This window comes from Pristiophorus japonicus, chromosome 5 (assembly GCF_044704955.1).
Source record: "Pristiophorus japonicus isolate sPriJap1 chromosome 5, sPriJap1.hap1, whole genome shotgun sequence".
Classification (NCBI taxonomy): Eukaryota; Metazoa; Chordata; class Chondrichthyes; family Pristiophoridae; genus Pristiophorus; species Pristiophorus japonicus.
The window spans coordinates 281,823,239-281,850,885 of NC_091981.1; the positions used below are offsets into that span (position 1 = coordinate 281,823,239).

At 45.5% G+C, this 27,647-nt stretch overlaps 1 protein-coding gene across 32 annotated transcripts in view; it reads right to left on the minus strand.

Moving 5' to 3' along the window:
* Nucleotides 1-27,647, minus strand: part of LOC139264722 (obscurin-like) — a 571,531-nt gene that overhangs the window by 539,081 nt on the left and 4,803 nt on the right. For all 32 annotated transcript variants that reach the window (XM_070881692.1, XM_070881694.1, XM_070881707.1 and 29 more), the window contains one exon: nucleotides 5,597-5,866. In XM_070881692.1, coding sequence (XP_070737793.1) covers nucleotides 5,597-5,866 — 270 coding nt within the window. The remainder of the gene's footprint in view (nucleotides 1-5,596; nucleotides 5,867-27,647) is intronic.

A 27,647-nucleotide genomic window follows, 5' to 3' on the forward strand; every position in this document is an offset into this window, starting at 1 on the left:
TGCGATTCCTACTCTGACTAGCACGTGGCACTGGTAGCAATCCTGAGATTACTACTTTAGAGGTCCTACGTTTTAATTTAGCTCCTAGCTCCTTAAATTCGTCTTGTAGGACCTCATCCTTTTTTTTACCTATATCGTTGGTGTCTAGTAACTTTTCAATTGTAGCTGATCTCACTAGCAATCTAATTATCCCTTTGATATAAACAGCTTTAGTAGCTAATTTAACAAGACCATGAGAGGTTAGAGGCTGGAGTGGGTGTGTATACATCATGGCAATTCATCTTTCCAACTTCACAGAGAAGCAGGAGAGTGCGTCATCTTTCTGTTGGTTAGATGCATGCAAGTTGAATGTGACAGGAGACATAAACATTCTGCTATCTAGACAATAGCAAGACAATGGGATGATTTTTGACATCTCCTTCAGGTGCTCAAGAGCCTCAGCGATGACCAAGATGGGGTCTTGAGCTGAAACACCAGTTTAGCCCATGTTCGGTAAAGGAGTTGAAACTCTTTTAGAGTCTACCTGCAAAACATAAAACATTAAACCATGCCACCCGACCTGGGTGACACACCAGACATTGACAAGGCCCTTTTTTTTCCTTTATTTTTTTGTGTTTTTCTTTTTTTTTTGTTTTTTTTGGGCACTAAAATCACAATTTTCCCAGTGCCCCCTATAAAAGGGAATAAAGGAGTTGAAACTCTTTTAGAGTTTATCTGTAAAACAGAACATTAAACCGTGCCACCCGAACTGGGTGACACACCAGACATTTACAAGGCCCTTTTTTTCCTTTTTTTTGTTTTTCTTTTGTGTTTTTCTTTTCTTTGGTTTTTTTTTGGGCACTAAAATCACAATTTTTCCCCAGTGCCCCCTATAAAAGGGAATAAAGGAGTTGAAACTTTTTTTTTTGAGTTCACCTGCAAAAACATAAAACATTAAACGGTGCCACCCGACCTGGGTGACACTCCAGACATTTACAAGGCCCTTTTTCTTTTCCCCTTTTTTTTGTTTTTTTTTGTTTTTCTTTTTTTGTTTTTTTTTTCTGGGGCACTAAAATCACAATTTTCCCCAGTGCCCCCTATAAAAGGGAAGGGGGACACTAAAAGCACCGGCAATTAAAACAAATTAAACTTAAAAACGTAAAATCAAATTAAAATTTGATTGCCGGGCGTGATGATGCACTCCAGTCCCTCCGGTGCCCACCTCTCGCGGAAGGCCGCGAGCGTACCGGTGGACACCGCGTGCTCCATCTCCAAGGACACCCTGGACCGGATGTAAGAGCGGAAGAGAGGCAGGCAGTCAGGTTGAACGACCCCCTCGACCGCCCGCTGCCTGGACCGGCTGATGGCACCCTTGGCCGTGCCCAGGAGCAGTCCTACGAGGAGGCCTTCGGACCTACCCGCTCCCCTCCGCACAGGGTGCCCAAAGATCAGGAGAGTGGGACTGAAGTGCAGCCAGAATTTCAGGAGCAGCCCCTTCAAATAATAAAACAGGGGCTGCAACCTTGTGCACTCAATAAAAACATGGAACACGGACTCTTCCAGACCGCAGAAATTGCAGGCGGCCTGGGAGTCCGTGAACCGGCTTAAAAATTTGTTGCACGGCACTGCTCCGTGCACCACCCTCCAGGCCAAGTCCCCGATGAATAGTGGGAGGACCCCTGCGTAGAGTGCCCTCCATCGGGGACCCCCGCCTCCTCCGGACGGCAAGATGGTACGCCATGGCGTGTCCGGACGGCCGGCGAGGATGGCAAAGTTGAGGGTGTGCAGGAGCAGCCCGTACAGGAAACCCCTCCGCGCGGAACTGAAAGGCACGGAGGGGATTTCCCCGAGGCGGCTCAAGTTGTGAGGCGCCGGCCCCCGAGGGAGGTTCCGGGGTTTGGCACCGATGAGGAATTCCGTCCGGACGGGGGTCAGTTCGGACGGGATCTCCCCATGTGCTTGAGCCTCCTCGATGCACCTAACGGAGTCAGGGCCCAGAGATGTTTTTAGCGACTCGATGGCATCGGCCGCGTGGCGGACGTTGGCAGAATTTAGGCGCCGCGCCAGCGTGTCTGGCGCCATCCAGCCCGCTCCTCCGCCATCGAGCAGGTCCCTGACCCTGGTCACCTCACCAGCCACAGCCCTCTCTTCCGACCGCCACATAAAACCTCGGCCGTGGAGGTACGGATTCCCGAGCAGCGGCTCCTGCAGGACGGCCGCCACTCCAGCCGGCGGAGAGCTGCGCTTGGTGGAGACTTTGTTCCAGACCCTGATGAGTTCCCTGTAAAAGACAGGCAGCTCCTGGAGGGCGGTCCTGGCACCCCCCAAGTTCACAAACAGGAGCTGCGTGTCATAATTGAGGTCGAGCTGCTGGCGGAAGAAATACCTCGCCAGAGCGCACCACCTAGGAGGGGGCTCGACGTAAAGGTATCTCTGCAGGGTCTGAAGACGGAAAGTCGCGAGCTGGGCGCTGACGCACACCAACGACTGACCGCCCTCCTCAAGCGGGAGACTCAGGACCGCAGCAGAGACCCAGTGCTTCCTGTTGTTCCAGAAGAAGTCCACCAGCTTCTTCTGTATCTTGGCGACAAACGCAGGGGGAGGGGTCAAAGTGACCAGCCGGTACCACAACATTGCGGCCACCAGCTGGTTTATGACTAGCGCTCGACCCCTGTAGGACAGCACTCGGAGCAGTCCTGTCCAGCGCCCTAGGCGAGCGGCGACCTTGGCCTCCAGCTCCTGCCAGTTCGCCGGCCAGGCTCCCTCGTCGGGGCTAAGGTAGACTCCCAGATAGAGGAGATGGGTCGTGCTCCAGGCAAACGGCCTGAGCTCCTCCGGCAGGGAGTCCACCCGCCACTGACCCACCAGGAGTCCGGAACATTTCTCCCAGTTGATCCTGGCGGAGGACGCGGCCGAGTAAATCTCCTGGCACTCACGCATCCTCCGCAGGTCAGCGGGATCCTCTACCGCGAGGAGCACGTCATCGGCGTAAGCCGAGAGGACGACCTCCACGCCCGGCCCTTGCAGAGCCAGTCCCGTCAACCTCGTCCGCAAGAGGCGCAGGAAAGGCTCCACGCAAACGGCGTATAACTGGCCGGACATGGGGCATCCCTGGCGCACCCCTCTCCTAAAGCGAAGGGGCGCCGTCAAGGACCCGTTAACCTTAATCAGACACTCCGCGGCGGCGTACAAAAGTCGGATCCGGGCGACGAAATGCGTCCCGAACCCGAAAGCGCGTAGAGTTCCGAGCAGATAGTCGTGATCCACCCTGTCGAACGCCTTCTCTTGGTCGAGGGATAGGAAGGCGACCGACAGACCAGCCTCCTGGGAACAATGGATGAGGTCCCGGACCAGATGGATGTTATCGTGGATTGTCCGGCCCGGGACCGTGTAGGACTGGTCGGGGTGGATCATGTGGTCCAGCACGGCACCAAGGCGAGCAGACATCGCCCTGGCAAAGATTTTGTAGTCCGTGCTGAGGAGGGAGACCGGGCGCCAGTTCTTAAGGAGGCGGAGATCGCCCTTCTTAGGCAGCAGGACGATGACTGCCCTGCGCCAAGAGAGGGGCATCTCCCCGGTCGCCAGACTTTCCCCCAGGACCCGCGCGTAGTCGCTCCCCAGGACGTCCCAGAACGCCCTGTGGAACTCCACGGTCAGCCCGTCCAGCCCCGGGGATTTTCCCCTCGAGAGCCGGGCGAGGGCACCGGTCAGCTCCGCCAGGCTTAGCGGAGCTTCCAGATTTTCGGCGCCCTCCGGGCCGACCTTCGGCAGGTCCTCCCACAAAACTCTACGCGCTTCCTCGCTGGACGGATCCGGAGAGAACAGAGCCCCGTAATATTCACGGGCCCTGTTGTTGACGCCCTCCGGATCCGAGACGAGAGAGCCGTCGTCGGCCAGCAGCGTCAAGAGCTGCTTACGGACACTCTGCCTTTTTTCCAGCGAGTAGAAGAAGGGGGAGCCGCGGTCCAGATCCCGCAGGAACCGGATCCGCGACCTCACGAACGCGCCTCGGGACCCGACGAGCTGCAGGTCCTTCAGCGCGGCCTTCTTCGCTTCGTACACCGTCCGCAGGGCCGGGTCCTGGACGACTTGACCGAGAATAAAGGAGTTGAAGCTTGTGCTAGGAACAACCACCTGGAGGATCATTAAGGGGCTGGATGCCACTTAAATTGCTTGCTAGTGCTCATTAAGGGGACTACACGGCATTTTGGTGGATAGCGCTTGGCCTAATGCGCTTTCCTAACAGCGACCAGCTGATTGGGAGTAAACAAGTGGTTGCTGAGGATTTCGAGCACTACTTAAAGGTATACCACCTTTTAATGTTCACTTGCTCTGGAGCTTTGAAACACATCGGGAGACTTTCTGAGACACTTCGTCAAAAACTTCACGAACACTCGAGCAACATTTATTCCGGAAATTCTCCGAGGATTTCTCTTAAAAAAACATTAAGTACTGTGCTGCTTACCATATTGGACACCTTATAGGAATCACCAGAAGGGAGTGCTTGGTCTTGGGTATCTTCCTCGGGGTTCCCCCTTGGTCTGCAGGAGAAATTGGGAGGAGGAATATGAGGCCAGGCAGAGCAGAACCAGCTGCTGCAGGAGAGGACAGGAGTACAAGATGGACTCCTTTCCCCCTGCAGGTTCAAGACTCAGACCTCCTCCTCTGGACCTCCTTCAGTGCCGCATTCGAGAACTTGTGCGCCCTCTCACCCGAGCCCTCCTGAAACCTGCCACTGTGCGTCAGCCAATGCACTCCACACCTTCAATATAGTGCTCCCTGAAAATTGTGTCTATCAGCACTTGAGTGCTAAACCTGTAGGTGTCCGTTTTAGCACCTCCAGCCAAGTTCAAAGTATGGTAATCAGCAACTACAACCAAAATTGCATGCTAAAACCAGATTTTCAAACAGGCTTGTCTTATTAGCACAGCACCCATTTAGCACCTGTTTTTACCCTGCCACCAAAATAATCCCCTAAATGTTTTAACTATCAAGCTAAAAAAAGTGATAGTTCCAATTAATTCATTAAGTACAACATCTAATTGTGGAAGAATTGACTTTGTGTGTAAACGGCTACATACAAAAACCAACCTTACAAAGACTACATCTGTCAAGGGGATACAGCCTCGGGTGATACGAAAGTAAGATACTCGCAGTTTGTTAGAAGGCCTTTGATAATTCATGAACTTCTGTAACTATCTTTAGCCTAATAATTTGATTGACAAATTAATCAGGGTGAAAACTATAACAAAAGGGTGTTGTAAAACCAAAGTTATTGACATCGATTGGATTCTCCAGTGAACGCGCAAGGTTTTGTTGTAAATTCTGCTGTTCAGCGAATGTTTAAATATCATCAATAATTATTATCATATGCTTAATAAATCTCTGACCACCTACTCATAAATGCTGTGAACCTTATTATTTTGAGGAGTAACTTATAAGTAAGAACACCCATCCTCTAACAGATTTAGGAATATAATTCTTTGAATATAAAATAAATAATAGATCCATGACTTCAAAAGAGTTGGAAATAATTGGCTAGTAATTTAAACCAAGAGATTTAAGGTGTTTAGCATTCAGACACATCAATGCAATTAAGGCACCATATGAATCCTACCTTTTACTGTCAACTCTCCAACCGTTCTGCTGCCTTCTTTCATTTCACAGATGTAGACAGCATCGTCATCAGTAGTAACATTTTTGATAGTAAGTTTTCTAAGGGTGCCTTCCTCTTCTATTTTATATTTAGTGCTCTCAGTTATCTCAGTTTCCTCTAAGAACCAACTGGCCTGTACAGCAGGAATAGGAACTTCACACTGGAGGGTTGCCGTTTCCTTCTCCACAACTTCAACATCTTTCAGTTTGGTTTTAAAGGATATTCTTGGTTCTGGAATAGAACATAATCATAAACTTGAGAATTTTGGCATAGTTATTATTCATTATGTTTTACTTTTTCATTATTAAAGTGGCTTTTAAAAACTTGGATTAAACAAAAAAAAAGAGAAAATGTTAGAAATAAATAGTAGGTCCTTCAGTATCTTTAAAGAGAAGTCAGGTTACAATGTCAGACTGGATTGAACAAAATGCTTACTAACAGCAACTGCATTATCCTTATTGGACATTATGAATAAAACACAACTGAATCGAACAACAGCAATTTACAATTATATAGCACTTTTTAAAAAAATTTCCAAAATATTTCACAGAAGCATAATGAAAGAAATGGATGCCAAACTAAAAAAGGAGACTTTACAAGGAATGACCAAAAGCTTGTTCAAAGAGATGGGTTTTCATCATCATCATTATCTTAGGCAGTCCCTCAGAATCGAGGAAGACTTGCTTCCACTCTTAACACGAGTTCTTAGGTGGCTGTACAGTCCAATACAAGAACCACAGCCTCTGTCACAGGTGGGACAGATAGTCGTTGAGGGAAAGGGTGGGAGGTCCTTAAAGGAGAGGAAAGTGAAGTGATGATGGAATGCACAAGATGCCACGGTCTAAGGAGCAGAGTTCAGGCGGGAGTAGTATTGTTGGAGAAGGTTTCAGAAATAGAGATGTATAAGGGCATGAAGGGACTTGAGTACGAGGGTGAGCCAGGAGTCAATATAGGTCAGCAATGAAAAGGATGATGGAGTGCGGGACGTGATGCTAGAGAGGACACAGGCAGATGAGCTGAGGTTTAGAGAGAGTGTAAGATGGGAGTGTGGTTAGAATAGAATTGGGGGTAGTGAAGTCTGCGGGTGACAAAGACATGGATGAGAGTTTCAGTATCAGATGGACTAAGGTAGGGGCCCAGGCAGATAGTATTGGAACTAGGCAGCGTTTGCAACGGAAAGGATAAGGAGTCAGAAGCTCTGATCAAGGTAGAATAGTATGTCTAAGTTGAGAACAGTCTGGTTCAGCCTGAGACAGTGGCTGGTGAGGGGACTAAAATTGGTGACAAAGGTATGGAGTTTGTGGTGGCAGACAAGGACAATGGCTTCAGTCTTCCCAATGTTTAACTGCCCCTCAACCACAACTAGATATAGGACAAGCAATTTGATCACAGAGGGTAGGGTGGAGATTTAGAGCAGGGTATCATAAGCGTACATATGGAACCTGATTCCACATCTATGAATGATTTCACCAAGGACTAGATGTAGATGAGGAAGAGCAGGGGACCAAGGATAGACCCTTGGGAGACTCCAGAGGTAACACTTGTAAGCATCGGCTCCCCAAGGATTGTTGGATATCTGGACATTGTGTTTTAATAGAAACATAGTAACATAGAAAATAGGTGCAGGAGTAGGCCATTCGGCCCTTTGAGCCTGCACCACCATTCAATAAGATCATAGCTGATCATTCACCTCAGTACCCCTTTCCTGCTTTCTCTCCATATCCCTTGATCCCTGCATATTTCTCACTGCAGAGAAAGCTGGCAACCTTTTGTGGGAGGGGCCCAGGTACTTTTCCATGTTGTACTCGAAATCCACATCTGATGGGTGGTGGTTTGAGAAGTTACAATGGCCAGGAGAAGGCAACTCATCACAGGTAATGGGCAAAGATGGAGGGTCCATTGTTAAGAGGTATTTGTCCATGACTCATTCATCTGTTCAATACAGTAGTCACTCCCAGGTCTTGAACTATTGTAACGTGGGGGTGTGTCGAAAACACCCAAGGGAAACCACTTACACCTTATAACAATGCAATGTAGCAATTTCATCTCTGAGGAAGCACTGCATTGCAAGAGATACTGTCTTTCAGATGAACATTAAACTGAGGATGCACCTGGTTATTCAAATGAGCATAAAATAGCCCACAGGACTAATCAAAAAAAACATAATGGCCCCACAGTTCAAATAGGGTAATTTACAACTTTGTTGCATCCCTGAGCCAAGATGTGCGCACAATAGTATCACTAAGCACGGACCCGCCATAAATTGCAGAGTCAGTGGTTATTTAACCATTGGCGGTTCAGTGGAACACCTAGAAGGACAAGGGCAACAGGCGCATGGGAACACTACCGCCTCCAAGTTCCCCTCCAAGCCACACACCATCCTGACTTGGAAGTATATCGCCATTCCTTCATCGTCGCTAAGTCAAAATCACAGAACTCCCTCCCTAACAACACTGAGTATCTTCACCATACAGACTGCAGCGGTTCAAGAAGCCAGCTCACCACCACCTTCTCAAGGGCAATTAGGAATGGGCAATAAATACTGGCTTTGCCAGCAACATCCACATCCCATGAACAAATTTTTTTAAACTCCAGTTTTTACACAGCAACAATGCTCAGTTGGTTGGGGGATGGGGGGGGGGCGGAGAGGGGGGGTGGAGGTTGACAATTAAGATTGTCAAGAATAGCTGAAAATTGCAGCAGATTGGAGAGGAGCAGGTAAGCAGCAGAGTGTTTGGCGCAGTGAGTTGACTGTCAGTTAGCTGTAATGGATGGTTCATGTGTAATGTGGGCCACTTTTAAAGTATGTCTTCAAGTGGAGAACCTGCAAAGGCACCCCAGAACGGTAACAGAGCATTGGAAGGAGTCAGAAAAGAAGGGCACACAATTTCAATGACCTGACCTTCATGCTCCTGCTCTTGGACGTGATACAGCAAAGGAGAGAAAGACTGCTGGGTGCCCATAAGAGGAAACAAAGTACTCAATCTGATTTCCATTATTGCTGATTTTTAGAAACTTCTCAATCATTGTGACCAAAGTATTTTAAACAAAAGTGAGACTAACTAAACAATAGCCAAGCAATCACTTCTGGTGGCACAGTATTGTCCCTATACCTTAATTAAAAAGTCGCTCTCTCTCTAAGCCTATATATTTGTTAAAGTACTACATCTAACCCTTTAGTGGTTCTTTCCATGTCTTGAACAAAAGTAACTTCATGGGCCAGACAAATCAGCACAGCTGTTGAGGTTAAATTTTCTTTAGGGACTAGTTACTCACTGGCCGGAGTCTACTTAAGTGCCATTGCTGATAGCCATCACTCTCTTAACCTCAACAGCTGCTGCCTACTATATTCATCTTTTTTCCTTCACGGAAGCCTGACTATCTGAATTCAGATACAATGCACAACTTCCAGACACTATGGACAACCATAACAATACATGATTCCTTCAGGAGTTGCAGAACAGGGGAAAAAGGTACATTATAACATACAGGTCTTAAGTTGTGCGGCAGCTGGTTGAAATCCATACTAAATATTACATCACTACTTTAAATATCTCTGATTGCTACTCTCCCTGCATACCTTCTTCCAGAGTACCCTCACACACCCTAGCCTAAATAAACAGAGGGAATTTTAATCTATCTTACTGCTGTTTATCTTACTACAGGGATAGAAATTTGTTTAGGCCTGTTTTCAGTGTCTGAAATAGGCGCCATTCTCAGAGCGTACGTTAGAATTCAGAGGCCCAAGGCTCGTCCATAATTGGGCCTTGGGAGTCATTAACATATTGTGGTGAGCGGTGGATGACAATCGGGCAGCTTGCCGGTTTTAGGATAACCAATTTGAGCTGCCTGCCCTTAGAAATAATGAAAGGTTATGGTAGAGTGAATAAGGAAAGATTTGATTTTGAAAGTCTAAATCACAAAAAATAATCGTTTTGTAAATTTATTCTAGACTTCATGGGATCAATTTTCAGGTGTAGTGTAAATGGGGCAAGCGATTTGTTGGGTGTCCAAAGCAGTCGACGGAAGCCATTATCTTGGCCAGGTCTACTTTAAACGCAATTGGAAAGCTGCCAGCATTAATCACCCTCCCTGTAGCTGACTCACCTATAGATGTACGGATGTACGGGAAATCCAGCATAGCTACCCAATCGTCATCCATAGCCACATATAGGTGCAATGTCCCGAATCCGGATCTCCAAAAACCTGAATCGTCTGAAAATCGGACATTTTGCGCATGGTTGATGGTGTCGTCCAGAATCCGGAATTATTAACCAAAAACCGGACATTTTGCAATGGAATCGTCAGGAATTATTGTCTGAAAACTAGACATTTTTGAGGTGGTTCAGTTTAGTAGGAGGAACAAGGAGGCTACTTACAGATAAAAAGCGCAGTGCTGGGGGGCCGCGGGAATCGGCGGGCGTCGAGGAGTGGAGTGAATCAGCAAGCAGCGAGGTCCGAAATCCGGCACGGATTCAGTCGAGGATTCCGGATTTCAGACTATTGATTTTCTTGTCTGAAATCCGGAAAAACCCAAAAACCGGCACAGACTCAGTCCCAAAGATTTCGGATGTTGTACCTGTATTAGTATTATGGAGGGATTTAAAAACAAGGATGAGAATTTTTAAAGTGCGGTGTTGCCAGACCGGGAGCCAATGTAGGTCAGCGAGCACTGGAGTGATGGGTGAACGGGACTTGTACTGCAGCTTGACCACCATACATTAATTCCTGAGAGGAGTCATGAGCCATATGTGCAGGGATAGCTCTTGACCCCAAACAGCTAACTTCTCAATTGCTGTGCAGCAGAAAGAGTGGGGGGGAGAGGGAGGATTGGTGTGTCATTGCCAGGAAAGCAAGCACAAATGTGTGATGTGCTGTTTGTGATCACATATCAGTTGGACATTAGAAACATAGAAATCTACAGCGCAGAAGGAGGCCATTTCGGCCCATCGTGTCCGCACTGGCCGACAAAGAGCCACACGGACCTCAGTCAGCAGCCCTGAAGGTTGCATATAAACCTGTGTACAATAAAGAACATCCGGCCTAACCAGTCCGTCTCACACAACTGCGATACCCCATGCATCGCAACATTTTATACCCCACCCCAACCGGAGCCATGTAATCTCCTGGGAGAGGCAAATAAAAGATAAAAACCCAGGCCAATTGTGGAAAGAAATCTGGGAAAATTCCTCTCCGACCCATCCAGGCGATCAAAACTAGTCCAGGAGATCACTCTGGCTGTATTCGATTCCCTGAAGTATTTACCAGTTTGCTATCCAGTTATCCAAGCCTCACAAAATTTTATACACCTCAATGAGGTCTCCTCTCAACCTCCTCTGTTCTAGAACAAACCCAGCCTATCCAATCAATCCTCATAGCTAAGATTCTCAATTCCAAGCACCAGCCAACAAGAGGGTATCCAGTCTAATCTCACTTACCAGCTCTAGGTCCGTCCTCAAGTGTCCATCCAAGCACCTTTTAAATGTGGTGAGGGTTTCTGCCTCTACCACCCTTCCAGGCAGTGAGTTCCAGACCCCCACAACCTTCTGCGTGAAGAAGCTTCCCCTCAAATCACCTCTAAACCTTCCACCAACCATTTAAAACTATGTCTCCTCGTAACTGACCCCTCCACCAAGGGAAATAGGCTCTTGCTATCCAGTTATCCAGGCCCCACAAAATGTTATACACCTCAAAGAGGTCGCCTCTCAACCTCCTCTGTTCTAGCCTATCCGATCTATCCTTTGAAGGTATGAGGCGTGAATTGGCTAGGATAGATTGGTGAATGATACTGAAGGGGTTGACTGTGGATGGGCAATGGCAGACATTTAGAGACCGCATGGATGAACTACAACAATTGTACATTCCTGTCTGTCGTAAAAATAAAAAAGGGAAGGTGGCTCAACCGTGGCTATCAAGGGAAATCAGGGATAGCATTAAAGCCAAGGAAGTGGCATACAAATTGGCCAGAAATAGCAGAGAACCCGGGGACTGGGAGAAATTTAGAACTCAGCAGAGGAGGACAAAGGGTTTGATTAGGGCAGGGAAAATGGAGTACGAGAAGAAGCTTGCAGGGAACATTAAGACGGATTGCAAAAGTTTCTATAGATATGTAAAGAGAAAAAGGTTAGTAAAGACAAACGTAGGTCCCCTGCAGTCAGAATCAGGGGAAGTCATAACGGAGAACAAAGAAATGGCGGTCCAATTGAACAAGTACTTTGGTTCGGTATTCACTGAGGAGGACACAAACAACCTTCCGGATATAAAAGGGGTCGGAGGGTCTAGTAAGGAGGAGGAACTGAGGGAAATCCTTATTAGTCGGGAAATTGTGTTGGGGAAATTGATGGGATTGAAGGCCGATAAATCCCCAGGGCCTGATGGACTGCATCCCAGAGTACTTAAGGAGGTGGCCTTGGAAATAGTGGATGCATTGACAGTCATTTTCCAACATTCCATTGACTCTGGATCAGTTCCTATGGAGTGGAGGGTAGCCAATGTAACCCCACTTTTTAAAAAAGGAGGGAGAGAGAAAACAGGGAATTACAGACCGGTCAGCCTGACATCGGTAGTGGGTAAAATGATGGAATCAATTATTAAGGATGTCATCGCAGTGCGTTTGGAAAGCGGTAATATGATAGGTCCAAGTCAGCATGGATTTGTGAAAGGGAAATCATGCTTGACAAATCTTCTGGAATTTTTTGAGGATGTTTCCAGTAGAGTGGACAAGGGAGAACCAGTCGATGTGGTATATTTGGACTTTCAGAAGGCTTTCGACAAGGTCCCACACAAGAGATTAATGTGCAAAGTTAAAGCACATGGGATTGGGGGTAGTGTGCTGACATGGATTGAGAACTGGTTGTCAGACAGGAAGCAAAGAGTAGGAGTAAATGGGGACTTTTCAGAATGGCAGGCAGTGACTAGTGGGGTACCGCAAGGTTCTGTGCTGGGGCCCCAGCTGTTTACACTGTACATTAATGATTTAGACGAGGGGATTAAATGTAGTATCTCCAAATTTGCGGATGACACTAAGTTGGGTGGCAGTGTGAGCTGCAAGGAGGATTCTATGAGGCTGCAGAGCGACTTGGATAGGTTAGGTGAGTGGGCAAATACATGGCAGATGAAGTATAATGTGGATAAATGTGAGGTTATCCACTTTGGTGGTAAAAACAGAGAGACAGACTATTATCTGAATGGTGACAGATTAGGAAAAGGAGAGGTGCAACGAGACCTGGGTGTCATGGTACATCAGTCATTGAAGGTTGGCATGCAGGTACAGCAGGCGGTTAAGAAAGCAAATGGCATGTTGGCCTTCATAGCGAGGGGATTTGAGTACAAGGGCAGGGAGGTGTTGCTACAATTGTACAGGGCCTTGGTGAGGCCACACCTGGAGTATTGTGTACAGTTTTGGTCTCCTAACCTGAGGAAGGACATTCTTGCTATTGAGGGAGTGCAGCGAAGGTTCACCAGACTGATTCCCGGGATGGCGGGACTGACCTATCAAGAAAGACTGGATCAACTGGGCTTGTATTCACTGGAGTTCAGAAGAATGAGAGGGGACCTCATAGAAACGTTTAAAATTCTGACGGGGTTAGACAGGTTAGATGCAGGAAGAATGTTCCCAATGTTGGGGAAGTCCAGAACCAGGGGACACAGTCTAAGGATAAGGGGGAAGCCATTTAGGACTGAGATGAGGAGGAATTTCTTCACCCAGAGAGTGGTGAACCTGTGGAATTCTCTACCACAGAAAGTTGTTGAGGCCAATTCACTAAATATATTCAAAAAGGAGTTAGATGAAGTCCTTACTACTAGGGGAATCAAGGGGTATGGTGAGAAAGCAGGAATGGGGTACTGAAGTTGCATGTTCAGCCATGAACTCATTGAATGGCGGTGCAGGCTAGAAGGGCCGAATGGCCTACTCCTGCACCTATTTTCTATGTTTCTATGTTTCTATCCTCATAACTAAAATTCTCAATTCCAAGCAGCATCCTCGTAAATTTCCTCTGCACCCTCTCCAGTGCAAACACATCCTTCCTATCGTACGATGACCAGAACTGCACGCAGTATTCCAGCTGTGGCATAACCAGAGTATTATACAATTTAAGCATAACCTCCCTGCTCTTGTATTCTATGCCTCGGCCAATAAAGGCAAGCATTCCGTATGCCTTCTTAACCACCTTATCCACCCGGCCAGCTACTTTCAGGGATCTGTAGACAAGCATTCCAAGGTCCCTTTGTTCATCTACACTTCTAAGTGGCCTACCATTTAATGTGTATACACTTTCCTTATTAGCCCTCCCAAAGTGCATTACCTCACACTTCTCTGCCATTTGCCACTGCTCTGCCCACCTGACCGATTGATATCCTCCTGCAGTCCATGACTTTCCTCTTCATTATCAACCACACAGCCAATCTTAATGTCATCTGCAAACTTCTCAATCATACTCCCTATATTCAAGTCTAGATAATTGGTGTATACCACAAAAAGCAAGGGACCCAGTACTGAGCCCTGCAGAACCCCACTAAAAACATCGGGGCAGAATTTCCGACACCCTGGGCCTGCATGAAGTTTCTACGGACCCAGGAAGGCATCGGAAAAGCCAGTTTTCAGCGCGCAATGCTTGACAGATCGTAGTCAGATCAGGTGCGAGGACAGTTATATGTGGAAGTTTGGGCTATTTACCCATATCTTGCACAGCAAATGTCTTCAAAACTCTTGCGCCTGTTCAGGTGTAAGAGTTTTAAAACATAGAAAAAACACGATTAAAATAAAAATTAAAAAAACATATTTATGTTAAAACCCTGCCCACTCAAGATAATGTTATTTTAAACCCTAACCCTAACTTTTTTTTTTAAATCGGCAATTTTTTTTCTTTTAAAAAACATGTGTAACATTTTTAATTTCTATTAGTTTATTGTGTGAGGTGTTTTTTTTAATGTTTTATGTATTTTTTGTGAGTTTTGGGGTTTTTCTCCTTCATTGTAATAGGAGTTTCGTAACATACAAAACTCCTATTACAATGAATGAGAAAACACTTACCTGTGATTGGGTGTCCAGGCACACGTGACTCCTGCAGACCTCCCTACGAGCACGCGCTCCTGTGGATTGAGAATTCAAGCGGGTGCAGCAGCTTCAGGTAAATGTGCATTTTATTTCTATTCTTTATTGATTTGCCTGTGGGATGTCCTCCTCGGAGTTTCTGCCCCATCCTTCCAGTCACAAAAACATCCATCAACCATTACCCTTTTGCTTCCTACCTCCAAGCCAATTTTGGATCCAATTTGCCACTTTGCCCTGGATCCCATAGGCTTTTACTTTCGTGACCAGTCTGCAATGTGGGATCTTATCAAAAGTCTTGCTAAAGTCCATATACACTACATCGTACGCACTACCCTCATTGACCCTCTTGGTTACCTCCTCGAAAAATTCAAACAGGTTAGTCAAACACGATTTTCCCTAAACAAATCCGTGCTGAGTGTCCCTGATTAATCCTTTCCTTTCCAACTGTAGATTTATCCTGTCCTTCAGGATTTTTGCCAATAATTTTCCCACCACTGAGGTTAGGCTGACAAGCCTGTAATTACTCAGCCTATCCCTTTTTCCCGTCTTAAACAAGGGTACCACATTAGCAGTCCTAAAGTCCTCCGACGCCATGCCTAAATCCAAAGAGGACTGGAAAATGATGGTCAAGGCCTCTGCTATTTCCTCTTTTGCTTTGCTCAACAGCCTGGGATGCATTTCATCCAGGCTTGAGGAGTAATCCACTTTCAAAGCTGCTAAACCCCTTAATACCCCCTCTGTTTATTTCATGCAGAATTTCACAATCCTCCTCGATAGCAGTATTTGCATTGCCCCTTTCCTTTGTGAAAACAGATGTAAAGTATTCATTAAGAACCATACCAACATCGTCCGCCTCCACACAGAGATTACCATGGTTGTCTCTAATAAGCCCTACCCTTTCTTTAGTTATCCTCTTACTTTTAATATATTTATAGAACATCTTTGGGTTTTCCTTCATTTTACTTGTCAAGAATTTTTCATGCTTTCTCTTAGCATTCCGAATATCCTTTTTAATTTTACCATTGAACTTTCTATATTCCTCCAGAGATTCTACAGTATTTAGCCGTAGGTATATGATATAAGCTTCCCTTTTATTCTTTATCCTCCCCGGTAAGTCCCTAGACACCCAGGTGACTCGAGAATTGTTATTCCCACTCTTTTTCTTTAAGGGCACATGTTTGGCCTGAGCCCTCTGGATCTCCTCCTTGAATGCCTCCCACTGTTCCAACACTGATTTACCTACAAGTAGCTGTTTCCAGTCCACTGTGGCCAAATCACTTCTCAACTTAGCAAAGTTAGCTTTTCCCCAATTTGGGACTTTTATTTCTAGTCTATCCTTGTCCTTATCCACAACTACCTTGAATCTGACTGAATTATGGTCACTGCCACCCAAGTGCTCTCCCACTGATAACCCTTCCACCTGCCAGTTTCATTCCCCAAAACTAAATTCAGAACGCACCCCCTCCCGTATTGGGCTTGTTACTTACTGACTAATGCAATGGAAACTGTTGCAGTCCATGAAGGCACCAGGATCATCTAAAGGAGCCTGGAGGTGCCATCAATAACACAATGCCTGGGCTGGGAGAACCTGCAATCTGTGAAAATCACTATCTTGCTGCTTTTGGTTGTCCATGGCACAGGTGATAAAAGTGTTTGCCTCAGTCACCTGATTAATGCAATCATAAACTGCAAACTGAATAATGTTACTAATGTCACCTGTGGTAGCAATTGGAGTCAAAGAAGTTCGAGGTCTAGTGAACTTGACTGCAACAGGCAATGCTGTGCTAGTTATGGCAGCTAGTTGCAGAACTCATTGCAGGAGGTGATATAACTCTGCCTCCATCATTCTGTAGAAGTGTAACCACCTTATGCACTGCTCCATTGAGAACTGTAGGTATGTTGTCCTGGGCCTATAAATTCTGTTGGGAAAGTAAGGACTTCTTCAATTAGCTTCCTTCTATTTGCTCTTCCTACAGCTACTCTTGTAAACTCAATTTACCCACTTGTGATCCATATCCCTTCATACCCCTACCTAACAAAAATCTATCAATATATGCCTTGAAAATTTAAATTGATGTAGCATACACTGCCTTTTGAGAAAGAGAGAGAGAGAGAGAGAGAGAGAATTCCAGATTTCAACTACCTGTTATGTAAAAAAGTGCTTCTAGATTTCACTCCTGAATGGCCTAGTTCTAGTTTTAAGATTGTGCCCTCTTGTTATGGATTCTCCACAAGAGTAAATAATTTCTCTATATGTACCCTATCAAATCCTTTTTCATTTTAAACACCTCAATTAGATCACCCATCAACTTTGTAAATTCAAGAGAATACAAACCATGTTTATGCAACAACCTAGCCTCATAATTTAACACTTTATCCTGGTATCATTCTGGTCAATCTATGCTGTACATCTTCCAATACCAGTATTTAACTTCCTGATGTGCTGTTCTCAATACTGAACGCGGTACTCCAGATGGTGTCTGACCAAGGCTCTGTACAACTGAAGCATAACTTCCTCCCCTTTGTATTCCAGCCCTCTTGACAAAGACCAAAATATTTAATTACTTTTTGTACCTGTGTACTAAATGTTGGTGACTTATGTACATGGATCCCAAATCCTTTTACTCCTCCACAGGTCCTTGTCTCTCGCCATTAAGAAAATATTCCAATTTGTCTTTCTTCGATCCAAAGTGAATAACTTCACATTTTCCTATGATCGAATTCGATCTATCATAGTTTCGCCCACTAACATGTCCATGTCCCTTTGTACCTTCCTGCGCCCTTCAACACAATTTATTGTGTCTCCTCACTTGGTGTAATTTGTGAACTTGGATATACAACTCTCTATTCCTTCATCCAAGTCATTGCTATATCTGGTGAAAAGCTAAGGCCCCAGTACAGATCCTTGGGGAATACCACTTGTCATATCCTGCCAATCAAAGTACATTCCCTTTATCCTTACTCTCTGTCTGCATACAAGGGAGTGCATACCAGAATATTAAGCATGCAGAATGGCACACCAATCACCAACCCATGTCACAAGGTTACCTGCAATTCTGTGCACTTTTATTTTTGCTAATAAACTCTATTGTGCGGAATCTTATCAAATGCTTTCTGGAAGTCTGATCTCCCCTCATGACCTCTCCATGCTCATCTTGTCTATTCCCACCAAACTCTTGGTGGTGTTGCAGAGAGCTGGAAAAGGCTCTACAGGCCGAATGGTCGTCTTACATTTAGTAACCACCCACTTCTTTGTCTGGTGACATTGTTAACGGTTCTTTCACCTCAGTTACAGTAGCCATCTCCCTCAAATCTGCCGTCATCACCCCCCTCCTCAAAAAAACAACCCTTGACCGCCCTTGCAAACTATTGCCCTATCTCCAACTACCCTTTCCTCTCCAAAGTCCTTGAACGTGTTGTCGCCTCCCAAATCCGTGCCCATCTTTCCCGCAACTCCATGTTTGAATTCCTCCAGTCGGGTTTCTGCCCCTGCCTCAGTACCGAAACGGCTCTGTGACAATGGTAAACTATCCCTCCTTGTCTGCAGACTTTGATACGGTTGACAATTCCATCCTCCTCCAACACCGCTTGACCGTCATCCAGCTGGTTGGGACTGTACATCACCTGGTTCCATTCTTTTCTATCTAACTGTAGCAAGAGAATCACCTGCAACGGCTTCTCTTCCCACTCCCGCATCATTATCTCTGATGTCCCCCAAGGATGTATCCTTGGCACCCCATTTCTCATCTACATGCACCCCATTAACAACATCATCCAAAAACACTGTCAGTATGCTGACGACACCCAGCTCTACCACATCACTTCTCTTGACCCCTCCACGATCTCTAAATTGTCAGACTGCTTGTCCAACATCCAGTTCTGGATGAGCAGAAATTTTTTCCAATTAAATATTGGGAATGCCGAAGCCATTGTTTTCAGTCCCCGCCACAAACTCCGTTCCCTAGCCACCGAGTCCATCCCTCTCCCTAACATCTGTATGAGGCGCGACCACACGGTTCACAACCTTGGTGTCATATTTGACCCTAAAATGAGCTTCCAAGCACATATCCGCTGCATAACTAAGTGCCTATTTCCACCTCTAACATTGCCCGTACTGAAGTTGAATGTTCAGCCATGAACTCATTGAATGGCGGTGCAGGCTAGAAGGGCCGAATGGCCTACTCCTGCACCTATTTTCTATGTTTCTATGTCTCCGCCCTTGCCTCAGCTCATCCGCTGCTGAAACCCTTATCCATGTCTGTGTTACCTCTAGACTTTACTATTCCAACGCACTACTGGCTGGACTCCCATGTTTTACCTTAAATAAACTTGAGGTCATCCAAAACTGGGTTGCCCATGTCATAACGCGCACCAAGTCCTGCTCACCCATCACCCCGTGCTCGCTGACCTACATTGGCTCCCAGTTAAGCAACGTCTTGATTTTAAAATTTTCATCCTTGTTTTTAAATCCCTCCATGGCCTCGCCCCCTCCCTATCTCTGTAATCACCTCCAGCCCCACAACCCCGAGATGTCTGCGCTCCTTTAATTCTGCCCTATTGAGCATCCCCAATTATAATCACTCAACCATCGTTGCCTAGGCCCCAAGCTCTGGAACTGCCTCCCTAAACCCCTCCGCCTCTATTTCCTCCTTCAAGACGCTCCCTAAAACCTACCTCTTTGACCAAGTCTGCCCTAATTTCTCTTTATGTGGCGCGGTGTCAAATCTTTTGTCTTATAAAACGCCTGTGAAGTGCCTTGGGACGTTTTACTACATTTAAGACGCAATATAAATACAAGTTATTGTTGTCCATATATCCATTGTCACTCCCTTATCCACCACGTTAGTAGCCCCTTCACAAATGCAGCATTTTACCTGAAAGCAGTTGAGAATTTCTTAAAATGTCACTGGTAATGGCCAACCCCAACTTATACCACCCATAGTTTGTGGTGGGGTCACGAATTAACAGTTGGGTCTTGACAACATTAATTGACCTCTATTTGCATATAAGCATTCGGCTCCTGCCTGTTTCCAATGGTAACTCTGGTCACCTAAATCAAGGTCCACCCAAATATCACAACGGGCAGACAACCAGCAATAAGTTCTCTGGCCCACATAATTCTGGTCCTATTTTTAGGTGTAAGGATTGCGAGATGAAAATCACACCCATGGGTGCTACCAAATAATATGCTAGCTGACAGCTATTATTTTTAGCACCACTGATTTAGATGAAATGCGAAAGCTTAGTTGTAATACATTGGGCCATAACTTGCTGCGGCAGGGCATCGAACAGCATGTGTCTTTAGACAGACTTGTCCTTGCACATTTAGGTTTTTTTAATTTTTGCATGATAAGTTGCTCAAAGTGCGAGGTGATAACATTGCAGCGAGGGAAACCGGGCATCTGGGATCGGAGTAAACAGGACAAACAACTATGTGTCTCCTTAACCAATCAGATTGAAGGATTGTGAAATTAACAGCGCAAGGACAGAGAAGGAAGCATAAATTAGAGTGGGTGAATTCATAGTCATATCAGAGACAGAAAGATAAATAAAGAGAGAAAGCTTGGATTACAAGAGAGTAAAAGGAACAAAAAACATTTAATTTAAAATTTGGCATTTTTAAAATCTTCAACAAAACCTGAAGGAATGAGACTCCATGCTTGTAATGTTGAGTGTCAGTGCCCAAGAGGTTAACTGGCAGTAATTAATACTTATCACGTCGTTAAAAGAGTACTTAGATGGCGATGAACAAGACTTAACTTTCAGTGGCAAGTTTAGTTTATATTTACACACCTTTCAATGACAAGGCAGACAGCAAGATGCCGCTTGCACGACATAAACTTTTGGATTTATGAGTTTACAACAATAGCTTATATTTATATAGCGCCTTTAACATAGTAAAATGTCCCAAGTCGCTTCACAGGGGTGTTATAAGACAAAACAAATACATTTAACACCCGAGCCACATAAGAAAAAATTATGGCAGATGACCAAAAGCTTGGTCAAAGAGGTAAGTTTTAAGGAGCATCTTAAAGGAGGAAAGAGATGTAGAGAGGTGGAGAGGTTTCGGGGAGTTCCAGAGCTTAGAGCCCAGGCAGCTGAAGGCATGGCCACCAATGGTTGATTGATTATGTTCAGAGATGCTCAAGAGGGCAGAATTTGAGTTTAACCTCACATCTGCCCTTGCCTGAAGTTTCTGTAATATTTTCGCATAAATAACAGCGAGCGTTATTAGCCTCGCTGTCATTTTATCAGCAAACTATGGGCCAATATACGAAAAATTACAATGCTTCATTGCTATTTTCATGTATGTTATGTATGTGAACCTCACCTGTGTGTAAGACTTGCCACCAGAGGGCACACCTGCGGGAGACCTATGGATCACCTGTGTGTACCCTGGTGCAAGTAGGTATAAAAGGCAGGCCACCACATTGCTGCTTCACTTTGGAGTTATATTAAACAGACCAAGGTCACAATGGTTTAAGTTTATAACACAGCCTGGTGGAGTTATTCTAAACATAACAACTGGCGACGAGTTACAGATCACGAACTTTCACACGGAAATGACTGCCGCTGGTATTCTTGTGAGATTTATTGAGGGTGATGATTGGGAAGCCTTCGTTAAGCGCCTCGACCAGTACTTTGTGACCAAGGAATTGGACACGGCTGAAACAGAGATTGAGTGCAGGGCGATTCTCCTCACTTTGTGTGGGTCATCGGTATATGGCCGCCTTAAGAAGTTGCTGGCACCAGCCAAACTAACGGACAAATCGTACGCAGAGCTGTGCACACTGACTAAGGAACACCTCAAGCCAAAGGAGAGCATCCTGATGGCCAGGTACCGCTTTTACACACACCGTCGCTCCGAGGGCCAGAAAGTGGCAACCTTAGACTCCTTGCGGGGCAGTGCAACTTTGCAGGATCCTTGGGGGAAATGTTGCGGGACTTTTTCGTCCTTGGATTTGGCCACGAGGGCATCCTTCGCAAGCTGCTGTCTGCCGAATCCCTGGATCTGAGCAAGGCCATCACGATAGCCCAAGCCTTCATATTCACAAGCAACAACATGAAGCAGATATCTTCACAGAATCAAGGCTCACTGGCAAGTACTGTGCTTAAAATGCCTTCAGCAGGCAGGACTGTATGCGATAGGGCCCACATGGCCACAGAGGCCAGGCCCAGGGTGACTCAGAGGCTGCTGGGGAGTGCTAATGTGAATTCATTAACGCCATGCTGGTGCTGCGGGGGCAGTCACAGAGCCCATCAATGTCATTTCGAGCACTATGTGCGCAGGGGCTGTGGAACAATGGGGCACCTTCAGCGATTGTGCAAGCGACCTCGGACTCACCACGTGGCAAAGTCAGCAGAGAGCGATCGATCCAGCACGGATCACGCTGAACGAGCAGGAGAGACAACTCAGCTGGAGGACGAGAAGGAAGTGTATGGGGTACACACCTTCACTACCAAAAGCCCTCCAATAATGTTAAAAGTCAAACTTAACGACATTCCATGTAACTGGACACGGGAGCAAGCCAATCGATTATGAGCCAGAAGGCCTTTGAGAAACTGTGGAGTAACAAGGCACAGAGGCCAAAACTGAGCCCGATTCACACTACGCTGCACACTTACACCAAAGAACTCATACCTGTTAGCGGCAGTGCAGCAGTGAAAGTATCGCATGACGGAATGGTGCATGATTTACCACTATGGATTGTACCAGGCGATGGCCCTATGCTGTTCGGCAGGAGCTGGCTAGGCAAGATCCGCTGGAACTGGGACGACATCAAAGCCCTGTCCTCGGCGGATGACACCCCGTTCGCCCAGGTGCTAAACAAATTCCCGCCATTATTTGAGCTAGGCATTGACAACTTCACAGGCGCCAAATTGCAGATCCACCTTGTTCCTGGGACACGGCCCGTTCATCACAAGGCGCGAGCAGTCCCATATATGATGCGAGAGAAAGTCGAAATTGAGCTAGACAGACTTCAACGAGAGGGAATCATATCGCCAGTCGAGTTCAACGCGTGGGCCAGTCCAATCATGCCGGTGATAAAGAGCAATGGGACGGTCAGAATCTGCGGGGACTACAAGGTGACGATCAACCGAGTATCATTACAGGACCAGTACCCACTACCTAAGCGGAGGACTTATTTGCAACACTAGTAGGGGGAAAGTCATTCACCAAGCTAGACCTCACCTCTGCTTACATGACGCAGGAGCTGGCTGAACCATCAAAGAAGTTGACGTGCATGAACACGCACAAAGGACTGCTCATGTATCACAGATGCCTCTTTGGGATTCACTCAGTGGCGGCCATCTTCCAGAGGAACATGGAGAGTCTGCTGAAATCGGTTCCTTGTACAGTGGTGTTCCAGGACGACATCTTGATCACTGATCGAAACACCACCGAACACTTGCACAACCTGGAAGAGATTCTAAAGCGAATGGATGGAGTGGGACTCAGGCTGAAACGCTCCAAGTGTGTTTTCCTGGGGAAAACAAATTTCTGGGGAGAAAGATTGCGGCGGATGGCATCAGACCTATGGACTCCAAGACGGAGGCCATCAAGAACGCACTCAGACCACAAAATGTGATGGAGCTGCGTTCATTCCTGGGACTTCGCAACTACTTTGGTAACTTCCAACGGGGTTGAGCACTTTGCTGGAACCTTTGCATTTGCTGCTACGCAAGGGTGACGACTGGGTTTGGGGTAAATCTCAAGAACAGCCTTTAACAATGCCCGAAACCTGTTATGCTCCAACAAATTACTTGTATTTTATGACCCATGTAAACATTTGGTTCCAGCATGTGATGCATCGTCATACTGGGTCAGGTGTGTGTTACAGCAAGCAAATGTGTCAGGCAAACTGCAACCAGTTGCATACGCGTTCAGAAGTTTGTCCAAGGCTGAAAGAGCCTATAGTATGGTTGAGAAAGAAGCGCTGGTTTGTGTATATGGGGTTAAGAAAATGCACCAATATCTATTTGGTCTCCGGTTCGAGTTTGAAACCGACCACAAACCGCTCACATCACTGCTCTCAGAAAACAAAGGTATCAACACCAATGCTTCGTCCCGCATCCAAAGATGCGCGCTAACGTTGTCTGCATATGACTATGTAACCCACCACAGAGCAGGCACAGAGAACTGCGCTGACGCCTTCAGTCGGTTGCCATTGCCCACCACCGGCGTGGAAATGGCGCAACCCGCAGACTTGCTTCTGGTAATGGACGCCTTTGAGATCGAGGGGTCGCCCATCATGGCTCGCCAGATCAGGTCCTGGCCCAGCCAAGATCCCCTGTTATCACTAGTAAAAAGATGCATCCTCAATGGGAGCTGGTCAGGGGTTCCCAGGGAAATGCAAGAGGAAATTAAGTCTTTTCAAAAACGCAAGGACGAACTGTCAGTCCAGTCGGATTGCCTCCTATGGGGGAATCACGTGATTTTGCACAAAAAGGACAGGGAAACGTTTATACGTGACCTACGCAGTACCCACCCATGCATAGTCATGATGAAGGCTATCGCCAGGTCGCACGTTTGGTGGCCCGACATCGACTCCGAATTAGGATCATGCGTACACCAATGTGACACTTGCTCACAACTGAGCAATGCACCCAGGGAGGCCCCACTGAGTCTGTGGTCATGGCCCCTTTCTAGAGAAGATGTTTCTAGTAGCAGTGGACACTTACTCAAAATGGATTGAATGTATAATAATGTCATCATGTACGTCCACTGCCACCATTGAAAGCCTCAGGGCCATGTTCACCACCCATGGGTTAACCGACGTCCTTGTCAGTGACAATGGACCATGTTTCACCAGCTCGGAATTCAACGAATTCATGACCCGCAATGGCATCAAGCATGTCAGGTCTGCCCCATTTAAACCCGCATCTAACGGCAAAGCGGAACAGGCAGTCCAAACCATCAAACAAAGCTTGAGATGCGTAACGGACGGCTCCTTGCAGACCCCGTTATCCAGCGTCCTGCTCAGCTACCGGACGCGCCCTCACTCGCTCACCGGGGTTCCCCCTGCAGAATTGTTAATGAAGAGAGCACTAAAAACCAGGCTCTCCTTAGTCCACCCGGACCTCAATGATCACGTAGAAACCTGGCAGCACAGGCATAATGTGTATCATGATCGCACAGCAGCCTCGCGTGACATTGAAGTCAACGACCCGGTGTTTGTTCTAAATTACGGTCGCAGTCCCAAGTGGATTGCTGGCACTGTCTTAGTCAAGGAGGGGAATAGATTGTTTGTTGTGAAATTGTTGAATGGGCAAACATGCTGAAAGCACCTGGATCAGACCAAACTGCGATTCACGGACTACCAAGAACAGTTTGAGGAAGACCCCACCATCTATGATCCACCAACACACAACCAACCAGCAAGCGACCTCGCTGTCAACCACGAGAATGAACCCATCTTGCCCGACAGTCCGACCAGACCAGCCGAGCTGCTGTGCAGCGATGACCCGACCAACGCACCCATACCAGGATGTCAACTCAGGCGATCGACCAGGGAACGCAGACCGCCAGATCGCCTCAACCTGTAAATAACTGGTACTCAAGACTTTGGGGGGAAGTGATGTTATGTATGTGAACCTCACCTCTATGTTAAGACTTGCCACCAGAGGGCACACCTGTGGGAGACCTATAGGTCACCTGTGTGTACCCAGGTGCAAGCAGGTATAAAAGGCAGGCCACCACGTTGTTGCCTCACTTTGAAGTTATATTAAACAGACCAAGGTCACAATGGTTTAAGTTTACAACACAGCCTCGTGGAGTTATTCTAAACATAACAATGTACACACAAAAAAACTTATTAGCAAACAGCAATAGCTGTTCACATTTTCATAGTCCTATTCTAGGGACTAATTTCCTCTGGTAGAACACTGGTTTGCAAAGAATTCCTTTCTGGATTATTTTAACACAGTTGTTAACCCCTTTATTTTATGTTAACTAATGCACTGTGCATTTTTAAATAAAACAAGATAGATTCAATAACCAATCAAAAACTTATGCATTTCTTTTCAATTAGAAGTAAAAAGGTTCTAATAAGTAGCCTTCTGTTTACAAACACAACCAAAATGTTCAACCATTAATCTACCAGCATTTCTTAAAATGTAATTACCAACTCTGTAGTTTTTAAACTGACAAAAATATAGGTATTTTGCATGTGTTATTTAAGATATATTTGCCAAGCTCAGAATATAAACTTCTGGCCCCATATCTAATACAGCAACCACAAACTCTGACAACTATTCATCCAATGGAAAATAATTATTAATAATTCAAACAGCTAAACATTTGAAGCACTGTTATGAAACAAACTAATTCTATTTTCCCATTTCTCAAATTAGTAGACATACAATAAAATAATTTCACTGTGCATGGCAGTACAAATACTGTGCATCTGCAATGTAGCAAATCATTGGAATTACCATCACTTACTCCAATTAGGAAGAGATTAACTACATAGACAAGAAGTGTCCAAATGTTTTAATCGCATTTACTTTTGTTTCTTAATCGATCTGGAATTCAATTTAAAACACATTTCTACTGGAAACAATTTTAAAAATCCATTATGACAACGGATACCAAATATTATAGTGACACAGACTCCTTGAGCTTGCCAAATATCTCAGGCATTCATGGAAGCAAAGTGTCATCGCAGACTAAAATACAAATACAATTAAAATTAGAACATTTTATACAGGTATTAATGCTTGGGGGGAAATAGTCTCTAACTGTAGGCAGAGGATAAAACTGGTGGTAAACTGAACTGATTAATTTCAATAAATAGCCCTTATGAACTATTAAATTCTCCTTCCTTACAGACTTGAAGATTTACTGCTTCAAAGCAATTAGAGTGACGATCCATTTATGAGCTTCTGGCACAGCGCATTGCATGCTGGGAGTGCATACCACAATATTAGGCATGCAGAGCAGCACATCTAATACGCAAATCACCCAATTTTCCGTCCATTTAAATGAATGGATAGTTAGGCTGTGCAATAGTTTCATTATCCTCAGTGCCCAATATTGTAATATGATTTCTAGCATGCAATACTCTACATCAAAAGTGCAAAAGCAATTTACCCTTTATTCCCTTGAGAGTTTTCAGCAAAAAGTGTAAAATTATTAATCTTAAAATCTGACACATATAAACATTACTATAATTACTTTCTATTACAGCAGTAATTAAAGAAAAGAAAGCCTTGCATTTATATAGTGCCTTTCATGACCACCAGAAGTCTCAAAGCGCTTTACAGCCAATGAAGTACTTTTGGAGTGTAGTCCCTATTGTAATGTAGGAAACACCGCAGCCAATTTGCGCACAGCAAGCTCCCACAAACAGCCATGTGATGATGACCAGATAATTGTTTTGTTATGTTAATTGAGGGATAAATATTGTCCAGGAAAACAGGTATAACTCCCCTGTTATTCTTCGAAATAGTGCCATGGGATTTTTTACGTCCACCTAGAATTAACATCTCATCTGAAAGACAGCACCTCCAACAGTGCAGCACTCCCTCAGCACTGGACTGGAGTAGAGTGTCAGCCTAGATTTTTGTGCTCAACTCCCTGGAGTGGGACTTGAACCCACAACCCACAAGACTCAAGAGGCGAGTTGGCTACCCACTGAGCCATGGCTGACACACCTTATATTCCTGTACTTATTCAATGCTGACGTTACAAATTTAATTCTTCAATGATTATTTTGTAAGCAATGTTTTTAAATAAACACTTGTTTTTTTTAAAAATATAAATGGCTAGTTTGTGGTCATAAAAATAATTTTGCTTCATTTTGTGGGTTTATAACAGCCCTTCTGGATCAAAAGTGCATCTTTTTTATGAATTACTCCTAAATCCCTTTTTTTCTACATATATGTTTTTTAGGAAGGATAAGGATGACATTTGAAGTACAGGGGTAAGCATTGGATAATCTTCTTTCCGAGAGG